Source organism: Sphaeramia orbicularis, chromosome 12 (assembly GCF_902148855.1).
Source record: "Sphaeramia orbicularis chromosome 12, fSphaOr1.1, whole genome shotgun sequence".
Taxonomy (NCBI): Eukaryota; Metazoa; Chordata; class Actinopteri; order Kurtiformes; family Apogonidae; genus Sphaeramia; species Sphaeramia orbicularis.
This window is the reverse complement of record NC_043968.1, coordinates 17029386-17043085: the sequence shown is the minus strand read 5'-3', so window position 1 is coordinate 17043085 and position 13700 is coordinate 17029386. Positions and strand designations below refer to the sequence as shown.

General features: G+C 36.0%; 1 protein-coding gene across 1 annotated transcript; it reads right to left on the bottom strand.

The window, feature by feature from the left end:
- Window positions 1-284: 284 nt before the first annotated feature.
- LOC115430549 (proteinase-activated receptor 3-like) lies at window positions 285-4483 on the bottom strand. Its single transcript, XM_030150623.1, has 2 exons — window positions 4319-4483; window positions 285-3014 (listed from the first exon to the last, which is right to left on the bottom strand). The coding sequence occupies exons 1-2, from the start codon at window positions 4383-4385 to the stop codon at window positions 1948-1950; spliced, it is 1134 nt and encodes a 377-aa protein (XP_030006483.1). The 5' UTR covers window positions 4386-4483; the 3' UTR covers window positions 285-1947.
- Window positions 4484-13700: the final 9217 nt, after the last annotated feature.

Here is a 13700-nt window from a genome sequence, read left to right as displayed (position 1 = left end):
CACACACACATACATACATACATACATACATACATACATACATACATACAAACATACATACATACATACATACATACTCACACATGTATTGATAGGATTAGTGGATCAACAGGTATTAAACTGTTTACATCAGTAGATGGTTTTGGTCGACAGTGGATGTTTGGGTGTTTATGGGTTAATGTCTGAAAAGTCAGTTCACCTTCATAAGAAAATAAACACAGGCTTAAAGAAAAGTAAAGTGAACTGAGATTATGACAGTACAAAAACCACATTAAAGTCTTCACTGTGGTTTTATACAGGTCTGTTTAATTTACTTGTCAAGTACAATACAATTCATAAACACGACAAAAAGTAAAGGATGACAAAAATATTCAAACTTTTAAAATAATGATGATAAAAAAACTCTTCTGTGAAAACATTGTCACCTATATTTTCAATTTTAAGTAACTCACAAACACTCAGTAACTCACAACTTTTTTCAAGTAAGTGATATGTGAATGAGTAGAGTATGAGGATGGTTTCAGGTGCATCTTGTCATGTTGTTGAAACTGAGCTAAAATGACAATTCAGATTAAACAAACACAAGTCAGCAACACTTTCTGATACACCGACCCCTTGAGAGACCAAATACTGAGGGCTTGTGTCATTTAAATACTATTATAGTTGTACAGCTCTACCTTTTAAAGCTAACTATCTGAGCTCCTGACATTGGATCACAGCCTGTACATCTTGATCTTTTTCCCCTTTAACTATTTGTTTCTTCTTTATTTCCCCCTTTAACTATTGAATGATAACCAACAGAGTAAACTAACTGTAAACATTAGGATTCACCAAACTCCTTGACTGAAATGTGCACTATTTTTCACAGCTTCTGGATCAGTAAACGTCATGGTGACTACTTGCTTAAACACAGATTTAGATTTCTTATTATACTTCTTTACTAAAATATTCACAAAACTGTCCCATCGGTGAGTCAACTGATCTTTACTTTATTTACCATACATTGCTACATTTTTCCATCTCTTGAATGTGTGTGTCCCAGTGGGCGTTTGCTCGTATGATAATGCATGTGGTGGTGTATGTCACCCTACATCCTGTCGCACCCGAGACAGGAAATATGAACTCAGTGGCGGAGGAGTACCAGTAGGGGTAAATGGATAATCAACAGATCAAATGATAAAAGAACAAAAAGACATTTAAAGCACAAGCCAAACATTGTGCACAAAGTCTGTGTAAAAGTGGATTCTGAGAAGAGACAGAATAGTTTCATATGGAATGTTATATTAACATCAAAATAAATAAGAAAATAAGACGTTACTTTTTGATTTTCACTATACCAAAAACATCAAACAAAATACTGTAAAAGAAAATATACATCAACATGTGTAAACTATTATGTACATCATTTCTATATTAATTTCCCTTTATCATTCACATTTGTATTATACAATTGAAGGGCCTGTGTGTATAACTAAGGGTGACTTAAGATTTTCTAAATGCAGAGAATGCAGTTCATAAATAGATCATATCTGCAGAGGCAGTGGGTCACCGTCCTCCATGACTCCCACTTGTCGTTTTTTGGATTTTACGGCGGGTGACATCCAGTGTTAACGTCCATCGATATAATCCACAATGTGTGAGAGTGAACCCGGGGTATTATTCCCTTCAGAAAAAGTCCCAAAACAGCAAAAAGGGAATTCTATGATTTTGTATCCACAGTTATGGCTGTTGAATAAGTCAGTTCAGCTGGTTGATTCACCTCCAGAAAAGCTTCATGTCACACACTGAATCATTAAATGTTCAGTTTTTATGGGAATATAGCTGAAAAATTTCCGTCTGCACTAAGCTTATGTTAAACACAGTCATATATATATATATATGTCTGCATGAAAGTTCTTTTGTTTTTCTCACTCATCATAAGCTGCAAAGCCAAACCCAGTCTTAGTCTTAGACGGATATACTTAGGGTTTGGCCTTTGAAGCCCTTTAAGTAACGGCTGGAGCCTGTGGACTTGGACATGAGCAGAAACAGAAAAGGGTCCAGACAGGAATGGAGGCAGCACAAACACACCGCCACGTTAAAGTACACATATAAAATCCCTGTTCCATTCACAGACAGGTTCACATAATGGAGAAAATGCAGGACTCCAGCAGGGGCAAAACACACCACAAAGATGACAAACACCAGCGAACTGGCCTTCATGTACAGCGCCCAGTCACTATGTGCCTGGTTTAGCTCATGCATGATTCGGACATAGCACATGATGGTGACCACCAGTGGCAAAAGGAGGCCGAAGATGGTGAGAAACAGGTTGTAGTAGAGCAAGAAGGAATGGGAGTCATAACGCACAGGCAACACATCGTGGCATGTGAGGATGTGCAGTTGTGGGATCCAGTAGGTCTGCTGGATAAGGAGCTCAGGGATGACAGCAGCACCAAACACCCCCCATACGACCACGCAGACCCATGACGTGTACATCCTCTTGGGGAGACTTTTGTACATGAACGGGTGTGCTACAGCTAGGTAGCGTTTTATGCTGATGCAGGCCAGGGTCTGAGCTGAGCAGTAGAGGTTGCCATAGAAACAGGCCGTGACCAGTCGACAGGCAGGCTCTCCGAACAGCCAGTGGTTGCCATGGAGATGGTAGTGAGCCTTGAAGAAGAGGGAGAAGAGAAGGAAGAGGTCGGAGACAGCCAGGCTGCAGTAGAGGATGGCAGAGGACACCTTTCTAATTTTAGTGGCTAGGGTCCCCAAGATAACGATGTTGGCTGGGATCCCAACAGTAAGCACCAAAATATAAATAACAGGGATGACTCTGGTGCTCAGCGGGCCTTGGATGTACTGGGCACTTGTGTTGTCTTGCAAATGTAGCTCTGGAAAGAAATCTGATGAGTTAGGAGCCAGGGTCCCATTTTGGGATGGGTCCTTCTGAGTGATTAGGTCCCCTGGAAATATTCTGGGTATAGGAAAGGCATCCTTCAACTTTTTATTCTGATGCTTTTCTTTGTTTTTATCTGCAACGAGAAAAATAAAAAATAATTATTTGCATGGCTTTTTTTTATGTAGGAGTGCCAGTCAGTAGCTGCTGCACTAATAATTAATCTATTTTACAGATGATTATTTTATATAGTAGCATTAATATAAATATAAATACACACACACACATATAAAGAAAGAGAGAGAGCAAGAGAGAGAGCAAATTATGACATTGCATATATTCTATTATCATCTGTACAAAAACAATCACTTGTTAAAGACATCTAAGATGAATCTAATTATACCTGTTTTAGGAACCACTAGCGTGTTGACCCATGGGGATCCACGAGTTCTAGATGTGGTAGTTTTTATTAGGTTGTGTATTTATGTATGCTGTACTGCATTTGTCCAGCAGTCACCACCAAAGCGTTCCGGCCATAGCGACGTGATTGGAAGGCTATTGTATTCCAAAATTACTAATATCTCCCAAAATATTGGCCCTATCAACTTGACATTTTTGCTACTGTCTTTCTTGACCAAAAATCTATTAGTATGCCAAACTGCAGCTGTCAGTGCTTTCTGGATTTTGTGTGAAGCCCAGGACACACACACACACACACACACACACACACTCACACACAAGCACACATACACTTAATATATATCATATATTGGCTGTATATATCCTTACATGGTGTACATATTTCTCATTTGTAGTACAGTTAGCTTTTGGACATGTCAGTCGTTTTAGTAGTACTGTACTAACTTTACTAACATATGTATATTTAATATTTTATCCTGTAGCTTTTTGCACACACACACACACACACACACACACACAAAGGCCACTTGGCTTTTATAATACAGATTAGGTATTTCATTGTGTATGTATAGTATGTTTGTATGTTCATTGTCACATTTTAAATTAGTATGAACTCCATATATTTATCACATAAGTACAAAAAGCACTGTATGTGACAAAAATGTTTGATAAGTGAAAGTAAATCTCATATGTGTTGGAATCAGTAAATTACTTGGCTTTTTAGATAATCATTTAAAAAGTTTTCAGTATCATTTGTGTTAGACATGTAAGTATACTTGTAATACATTCATTTCTTCAGTGACAAAATCAAGTGTAATTTCATGTTGACTGAATCAGTCAAATTCAGTGTTGTTTAAACCGGTCTCAGCAAAAACTTACAAATCTTCAAAAACGGATCAGTTTTTCTGACGCCTTCTGACACATACGTACATAAGATGAAAGTAAAGCAAACAGTAAAACATCACAAAGGTTCTGTTGTCATTTATCACAGATTCTTAGACTAAAATAAATCCATCTTACCTGTGGTTTGAAGTGTCCCACTGAGACAAAGGGAAAAAATGAGTAGAAAAGCTAAAGGTTTCTTCATGTTTTCTTCTCGGTCAGTAGTGCTTCGCTCAGCTGTAACAGGCAAATCTAAGGTCTTTTCTGTACTGGTGAATCATTTGTCACCTCTGCTTCTCTGTGGGTGTACTCAAACAGCTTGCCCTCCCAAACTTCAACAAAAAAAACAAAAAAAAATCATTGCCGTTACCAGAGCAGCAAGAATGTGGGTTGTCTTCTGTCGCTGTTTTAACATGCACCGTGTGAGTTTGTGGAACTTCAACACTCAGTATCTTCTACCAGAAATCAACTCAGTTACATTACATATTACTCATTATAGTAATTACACATATCTTTTTGTGGTTTGCTCCCTAAGTTTTTTTTTTTAAATTACCATGGTTTTCTTAGGTACACTGAAGAACAATTAGGAGGGTTATACAGGATTCAAAGACTTCTATTGTCTAATAAATCACATTTAAGCAAATATTCCACTTGTGTCATTCCTAAAGCTTTCGGCCGTGGCTGTAATCCTTACTTCCTCAGACTTTTCAGTAGTGAACAACATATGAAGTGTGAGAAAGTCAAATGGAATATGTCACATTTGGTATCAATTTCACAACTGCTGTGAGCTATTCGTTACATTTGGATGTTTCAGTTTATGCGTTGTGTTGCCTGAAGGATGAGGAATGAAGCAATAATTTCATTTCATATGAGGCCACTGGGAACCGCAAAAGGAAATATCTGTCTGGAGATGATAAGCTTGTCTGAACATGAGCTGTTTTGTTTAGGCTTCTCTATCACACTTTTAGCCAAAAGCTCTCTTATTTCTTTTTATTTTTTCTTGTCTTCGTTTTTTTGGGGGGGAGGGGTTACTCTCTTCACTTTTTTTTGTCTTCACTGTTTAAGTTGCGAACACTCCCTGAAATCTGCTTATTGACACCAAAGATCCTAAAAAGACGGTGACTGTGACAGTAACAGTAACAGTAACAGTGAGTCACACTGTCACATTCACTAAACTTCTACTGAACTAAACTGAAATCTGAGGTTAGAACATGAACTTCACACCCACTTGTTGAAATACCACCTGAATGCTTTTATTTTCACATTCTATCTTTTATTTTATTTACTTGAGTTTTATCTAACTGTTTAGGGGTGAAATGTCTGGAGAAGTGACATTCTTTCCTCCAGTGCCTGTGGTTTAGATGCAGGACAAGATGTTTTTGATATCAGCATGTGTGTATGAGCGGAGCAGATGGGCCCTCACAGATGATATGCACTTCCTGTCTGTGACGCACTTCAGAAACTTAACTCAAACCAAACATGTTGTTTCCATATTTGACCAAAACTTAGTCAGAGAGGTTAACTGTTTGTCTACTGTATATAAATACTAAACATTATTGCTATTTACAGGCTCATTGTTTGCATTTTGTAGAATTTATTTGTCATATATGATTTTGTTTTATTGAAATGCACTGTTTTCATAAACTACAGAAAACAACTTTTTTTCTATTAACTATCGATTCATTTATTTTCAAGAATTACAAATGAATTAAGTCACCACATACTTCACACAGTTCACACATCTCTTTCTGGTAATAATGACAAACCTCCTTCCTTCTGTAAAATCAAATATAGAACTGCAAACATCTGTTTCCTGTAGCAGAGATGTACAGTAAATAAGACTCTCGCAAATACTTCCAGTTTCTTATTTCATAGTTAAGAGTAAATAATTCAGTTTTAAGGATTTGGGTTATGAATCTGAGGGGAAACTATCTTTCATGCTAAACAACAATGAAAGGTTTGGTTTGTTTTTAACCTATAAAGACCCAGGACTACTTTTGTGTCAGTTCCCATATGAATTGTTCTCTGTATTTAACTTTCCTTAAGTGATTTATCATCATTTATTATAATCTTATCCTCTGTATTTTGTATTTTTTTTCAATGAAAATCATGTGTTTTCCTATATTTCATTCGCTGATCATGTAGATGTTCATTGAAACTCAGAATATAGTTGAAGGTTATTATATAAAAAGCAGAGAAAACTGAAGAAAAAGTGTCTTTTTCAGTCAAATCTGTCATTAACTGAACATAAACCCAGTGTCTTCATCCACTGTCAGTTATCAAACTCCATGGGTTTTACTGGTGAGTCAGTGTTGTAGAAGATCAGTGTTTGCATGTTCACTACGGAGCCTCTGAATGTCCAAATGGGTGATATCTGAGGACCGTGAAAAGATGACAAACTGTATTTTACCTGAATTATTTTTCCATATTGATAGGTTTAATGGTTCAGAAGTTATTAAACATTTTAGGTCAGTAGATGGTTTTTGGCCACCAGTGGCTGTTTGGGTCTTTAGAGGTTGAGTAGTTGTAAAAATAATAAGAAAAATGAGAAGAAAAATTCATCCAAGTTCTATACTTTTGGTTTGTAATCCCGATACCTCTGTTTAGAAATAGTTACACACATCACACAAAGATATGTGGACACATTAAAAACAAGTTGAGTGCTGGGTTTTTCAATGAAGTAGAAGTTTTTTCCACAAGAGGGCGACAATGTCATTTACCGTAGTCTTAAACTTTTTAATTTCAAGGCTATAGTCTGTGTATTTTTGTATGCATATTTTATGTTTTTTCAGTTCTTAGACCTTCTCAGAGTTTTCCATGTATCGTCCCACAAGAAAAAGTCTACTGTTTGGGTGAAAAGGCTCATTTAGAACAGATAAGTGGACAAATTAAGAGCTTCCTGCAGTGTACTTTCATACTTTCTGCAGTAGATATGTAAACACCATTAAGTCACTTGATGTCAAAGCTTAGGATGTTTTGTGATTTGTTTTGCTGGAACATTCAAACGTTAATGCTGTTTCTAACATTAAGGGCCAACCTAAACAGTGTTTTATTTTGACTGTGGAAAAAAAAATATTTTTGACATTTACAGCTTAAACCTAGATCTTAAAACTTTGCTTAGAAAAGTTCTTTCTCTAACACTGCTTTATGTGGGATCGTTTTCTACAGAAGGAGATTATACAGTTTCTTATGAGAAAATATAAAGAAAATTAAAATGCTTAAATATGAACAAACTTTAGGGGAGATGATGTGACTGAATGACATGAATTCATACCCACTAACTGAAACTATGAGTAAATTTACATGGTGTTTCATAAAGGGGACAATGGAAGAGAAAGAAGGGAAGGAAATGCGTGAGCAAACACTGTGTCATACATTTGTTGTGTCATTGTGGTTATTTGGCTCTTTGATGTTTATCTGCCCTATGCACTAACTTTTGTCACCACTTCCAGAGTGACTACAAATGTTCACCACTGCCTGGTTGTAGAGTATGTGGGATTTAAAGACAGGGAAGAGACTGTGAACATCACTTTCAAATATGCAGTTGTGTTCATAAGTTTACATACCCTAGCAAAATTTGTGATTCTTTGTCCGTTTTTCAGAGAATATGAATGATAACACAAAAACTGTTTTTTCACTCATGGCTAGCGGTTGGGTGAAGCCATTTATTATCAAACAAATGTGTTTGCTCTTTTTAAATCATACTAACAACAGAAACTATCCAAATGACCCTGATCTAAAGTTTACATACCCTCATTCTTAATCCTCTGTTCATCAATGACAGCTTAAAGTCTTTTGTGGTAGTTGTGGATGAGGCACTTTATGTTCTCAGATGGTAAAGCTGCCCATTCTTCTTGCAAAACACCTTCAGTTCCTCTAAGATTTGTGGTTTTCTTGCATGAACTGCATGGTTGAGACCTCACCAAAGTGGCTCAATGACACTAAGGTCAGGAGACTGAGACGGCCGCTCCTTCACCTTCACGTTTTTCTTCTATAACCAATGACAGGTCGACTTGGCCTTGTGTTTTAGGTCATTGTCATGTTGGAACCTCCAAGACAGTCCCATGTGCATTGTGTCAGGGTATGTAAACGTATGAGGACAACTGTACATAGACATGCATGAGGAAATAATAAATAATCTAACTTCGCTGTAATGTAATATAGATTGTTCCCTCTTTTTCAAGGGTTTATGATGCTGTTTACTCAAGTCACTGAGGATGTAATGTTCGTTAAATCCTCATTTTCTAGTTTGCTCCACTGTATACTTAAAGAAAAACACACCGAGAAAAGAAGGAAAAAATAACTTCCCCATCTCTACTGAAGTCAAAGGTTCACAGGAGGCTTCTCAAACATTTTCAGCATAGTTTTAATAATTGCTCACGATCATTGTCACGCAGGCAATGAATCATTCTAAGCAGAATAAACAAGGCTTTACAGTGATGCAACAGAATAAAATGCTGTTTCAGTACTGGACGTGCTTTATTTCATTTTTGTCTGTGTGTAACTGATATTTCTAGTATACCAAAGTTCAATAATAATCTACTAGTTTAATGGCAGTTTCCCTTTTTTAATCTTCCATTTAAAGGCTAAAGAGTTTATGGGTAAGCACCCTTTCACAGACTTGTGTAAAGGAACTGATGAGGTCATTTCAGATTTTCTGTGAAATGAGGCACTGGAGGCAGAGGCTTCTGTGCCACTAGACTACAAAGTTGTAGCATCGCATATTATTAAGGTATTTCAAGCAGATGCTCATTTTAGCTTCATTTTTCTTCTTCAGTCTGAAGAACCAAGGAATGAAAATAGAAACTTCCTCTTTCAGTGGTAATAGTTTCATGCTGTGTTCCACAAATAAAACCACAGTTCTCACAGTGGTACAATCCTCCTTTCACTCTCTAAATTCATAGATTAAAAGGCAGATGAAACTGAACAAGTGAGAATACAGCAAAAATAATATTTTGTACATTGCATTTTGTTGGTTGTTATTCTTTTGAACCTGTCTAAACCCCCCTCCCCCTTAATTTAACCCCCTGTTGTTGAAGTCAAGGCCTGTCCTGACTCAACACTGGCCTGAGAACAATAAACTGTGTTAAAGTGAATGTAGAAAACAACAGGAATTCATGGCGTTAAATGCAGACCTGGAATGTTGCCATGCTGGACCTAATCTCCCACAGTCTGTATCCTGCCTCCTCCTTTGAGCAGGAATGAGCTTATGTTAGTTCAGGAACGCCCAGCTTGCTTCGCGACAGGAGTAACATGACCTCCACCATGGCCAGCTGCACTTTGTCTCATGATGAATTTCAGAAAAACACAAATAACCGAAAAGGGACATTTTAGACACAAGCAGAAAGAACATTAAATGATACACATTCAGATCTGTATGTTTATGATGAGACTGATAAATTTAGCTTCAACCCTGGACTTGTATTGATTCTATAAAAAACAGATGATTTGGCTTTTTATGAGAAAACTGGTTTAGTCTGGCTGTCTGTGAAGCTCCCAGTGGACAGAGAGCCGACAGTCAGGATGAATGAGTCACACCGCTTCCACCCCATCCTGCCCTTCATTTCCCTTTGTCAAAAACTCTACTCTTTTATCACCCAAATCACCACAGCAGCACTTTTTGTTTTCTTTTACGCATGCAAACTCTCTCTATGTTGAACACGAAGACTGATGTTTCCTTGTTTTCAGAAGCTCATGCCAGTAAAGAGCTTCAGTTTAATCAGGAACTACCATTGAATAAATAAGCAAATAAACGCCATAAAATGTGGGTTCTGGAGAATCTATGAACACATCAGGACACAGTGTTACTTTTGCAGTACTTCCCAAATGAATTTTTCTCTATATTTAACTTTCCTTAACTGACCTATCACCATTTATTGTAATATTATCTTCTGTATTTTGTGTTTTATCAGTGACAGTCAGGTATTTTCCTACATTTAATTTACTAATCATGTCAGTGTTCATAAAAGCTAAGAGTAAAGTTAAGGTTTATTATATCAAAAAGGGAGAAAACTGAAGAAAAAGTGACTTTTTCAGTAAAATACATCATTAACTGAACATAAACCCAGTGTCTCCATCCACTGTCATTGATCAAACTCCATGGATTTTACAGGTGAATCAATGTTGTAGAAGATGATGGTGTTTCCACGTTCACCACAAAGCTGCTGAACATCCAAATGGGAAGCATTTTACACCAATTATTGACATGGGTTGATAAGATTAGTGGATCAACAGGTATTAAACAGTTTACATTAGTTGATGGTTTTGGTCACCGGCGGATGACTGGGTCTTTCTGGGTTAATTTTAAAAGTTAGTTCACAAGAAAATAAGCACAGACTTAAAGAAAAATGAAGTGAACTGAGATCATGGCAGTGCATTTTCCTAAGACCTGGTTTTATTGTCAAATTAAGTGGAATATATAAACTGGGACACACAGAAAACAGTAAAGAGCTGTGATATTCTTTGGGACAACAACACTCACTGACACAACTTCAGGGAATGAGAAGAAGTACAAACTGTGTGAAATAAACATAACCAAATTGTTTAGAAGTAACCTGTCTCTGGAGACATTAAAATGTTTCCTCTGTTTATACTCTTGTAATTACATCAAATGACCGCCTGGTTAGATTACTTAAGTTTTTATTCTTAAAATGCACTGTAAACTGCAAACTGATCAGTTATTGCAGACATCGGGTTATTTCCCAAACTCATTTTTTTAACTGAGAAAATGATAAAAGAAAGATTTGAAATGTTTTCACTAACCCACATCCCAGATATAAATTACAAGGGTTACAACACACTGTAAGAGATGGGACAGAGGACAGAGGCCTTTTTACCAATATGCATTAAGATTTTCTCAATCTTTTTTTTTTTTTTTTTTTTTTACAATATAGTGAAATAAAGATTGACTCTCTCTTTGTAATCATTATCGTTGTAATTATTATTATTATTATTATTATTATTATTATTATTATTATTATTATTATTATTATTATTATTATTATTATTATTATTAAGAAGGAAAAGGAGAAGAAGAAGAAGAAGAAGAAGAAGAAGAAGAAGAAGAAGAAGAAGAAGAAGAAGAAGAAGAAGAAGGTTCCTTTTAAACTATTTGATGATTATCTCTTGGACCTATTCTTGTAATGCTACTTTCCTGTCCAGTCATGATCCACTCACCACTCCACTTACGAATTACACTGGTAACTGAAAAATTTAACAACTTTCTCTCAACTTTTCAGTCTTTTTTATTTATCTTTGCCCCGACTTTTCCTGAGTGTGAATGTGTTCAGATTTACAACTATTAAGTTTATCAGTGAAAACATTCGGTCAATTTTCTTTTATCAGTTGTGTGAAGAGAGACAACAAATCACAGATGTGGCTTTTTATTGCATATTAGAAAATAAGTAATATTTGTGTTTGAAATAATCAGTTTGTTTGTGGAGTTAAAGCAACAAATACAGTAAATGTTAAAATAGTATCCTGATAAGTAGCCAGTCATTTGATACAGTTACAGTATAAACAGAGCCACCATTTTAGAATCCCAAGGGTCATGTTGCTTCATCATTAAATTTATTATGTTTATTTGGCCCCCTTTGCACTTCTTCTCATTGCCTGAACATGTGTCAGTGGGATGTGGTATCCTCAAGACGACAAAAAACCTTTTCATCATAATAATAATAACACAGACTGAACCACTTGATGATGTTACTGACTCTGGGGAGTTAAAATGATCCACATGAGAGGAGATAAAGGCAAAGATCACTTCTGAAACTGTTAAGTTTATCTTTTACTGAACTGTAGGACATGTCACAGTCCTGGATGCTTGGATGTTAAAGGCCGATAACCCCCAAAACCCAAGAATAATATTTTGTCTTCATTTGATTCTACAGTAGAATCAAATGAAGACAAAATATTATCCTTGGGTTGAATTTCTACTGTCTTTGAGGATAACACAAGCTACAGGTGAGATGCAAACGTCTTTCTTACAATGACAAGAAGAAGCATTAAAGGATTGTGTTTACCCAAAAATTGATATTTGTACAGTGATGCTCACCTAGTTAAACAGTCCAATAGCTTTCAAGTGGTTTTCTGGAAAAATATAAAATGGTTTTCTAGTTCTGATCCAACAACAAAATGATGATTGACAAAATGATGATAAAATAGAAAATAATGTCACTCCAACAGATATATGGTTTTCTTGTTCTGTTCCAGAAACTCTGAACATAGTGATGTTCATTGTTGAACCCCCTAGTTACTCACAGGTTGCACAACAGCCAAAAGGAAAGCTTCACCAAATGAACAGAGAAATGATAGCAAGGAAAATATTGAATGGTCTTTGAAATATTCTCTGAAAAAATAAATAAATAAATAAAATAATGAAAAAACTATACTTTTGTAGATATTATGTGATCACTCGTTAGGTTTTAAGTTGTGTATATACAATGTATGTATAATGTATATACAAGATCATTAAATGTATATTTCATTTAGCCTAGATTTACATTTATATTTATATTTTAGAGATTAGAGTTACAGTTACATTACATTTATATTTTTATCTTGTGTGCTGTGTGTAATTATTATTTTACATTGCTATTAGCTGCAGTTGCAAACATATATTATACTATGCATTGTGCTATGTAACTGTGCATGTGCGAATAAAACTTGATCTTACATAACTTTGATAAATAAGATAATAATTATAAAATTTAATTAACCCATAAAGACCCAAACAGCCACTGGTGACCAAGACCATACTGATGTAAAATGTTTAATACCTGTTGATCCACTAATTCTATCAATACATATAAATAATTGATGCAAATGCTGTCATCTTTTCATGGTCATCAGATATGACCCATTTGGACATCCAGAGGCTCCATAGTGAACGTGGAAACACTGTCATCTTTTATAACACTGATTCACCAGTAAAACCCATGGACTTTGATAAATGACAGTGAATGGAGACACTTGTTTGTATGTTCAGTTAATGACATATTTTACTGAAAAAGTCACTTTTTCTTCAGTTTTCTGTAAAGAGAAAAAATTATTTGGGAACTGCCACAAAAGTACCACTGCGTGTTTATGGGTTAAAAGTGTGAACCCTAAAATTACATAATAATGTTGTTGTCTATCTGTGAACTATTGGCCTAGATTATATATCACACTGCAGTACAAGCAGGTGAAGCAGGGCTAATACTTAATTCATGGGACATTGAAAAGTACACAGTTGTTTCTGGAGCCTGGTGCTTATTGAGAATAATCAAAAATTTGACTGAATTTCACTTTTATTTTGTCTTAATAACCACTAAACCCACTAATAATAAAAACAGTCTGACTGTGTGTGTGAACTTGTGGTGTCCTGGTTCATGTGGTTCTGATCAGTGGGTGAGTGGGTGGACTTCCACGGTGTGATTGGACCCCGCTGCTGCGTGACGGGAAAGGTGACATCATCCCGAAGGCATTCCTGAGCCGGTCGCTGATTGGCGAAGAGGGGCTCGAGACCCATTGGACTCTGAGC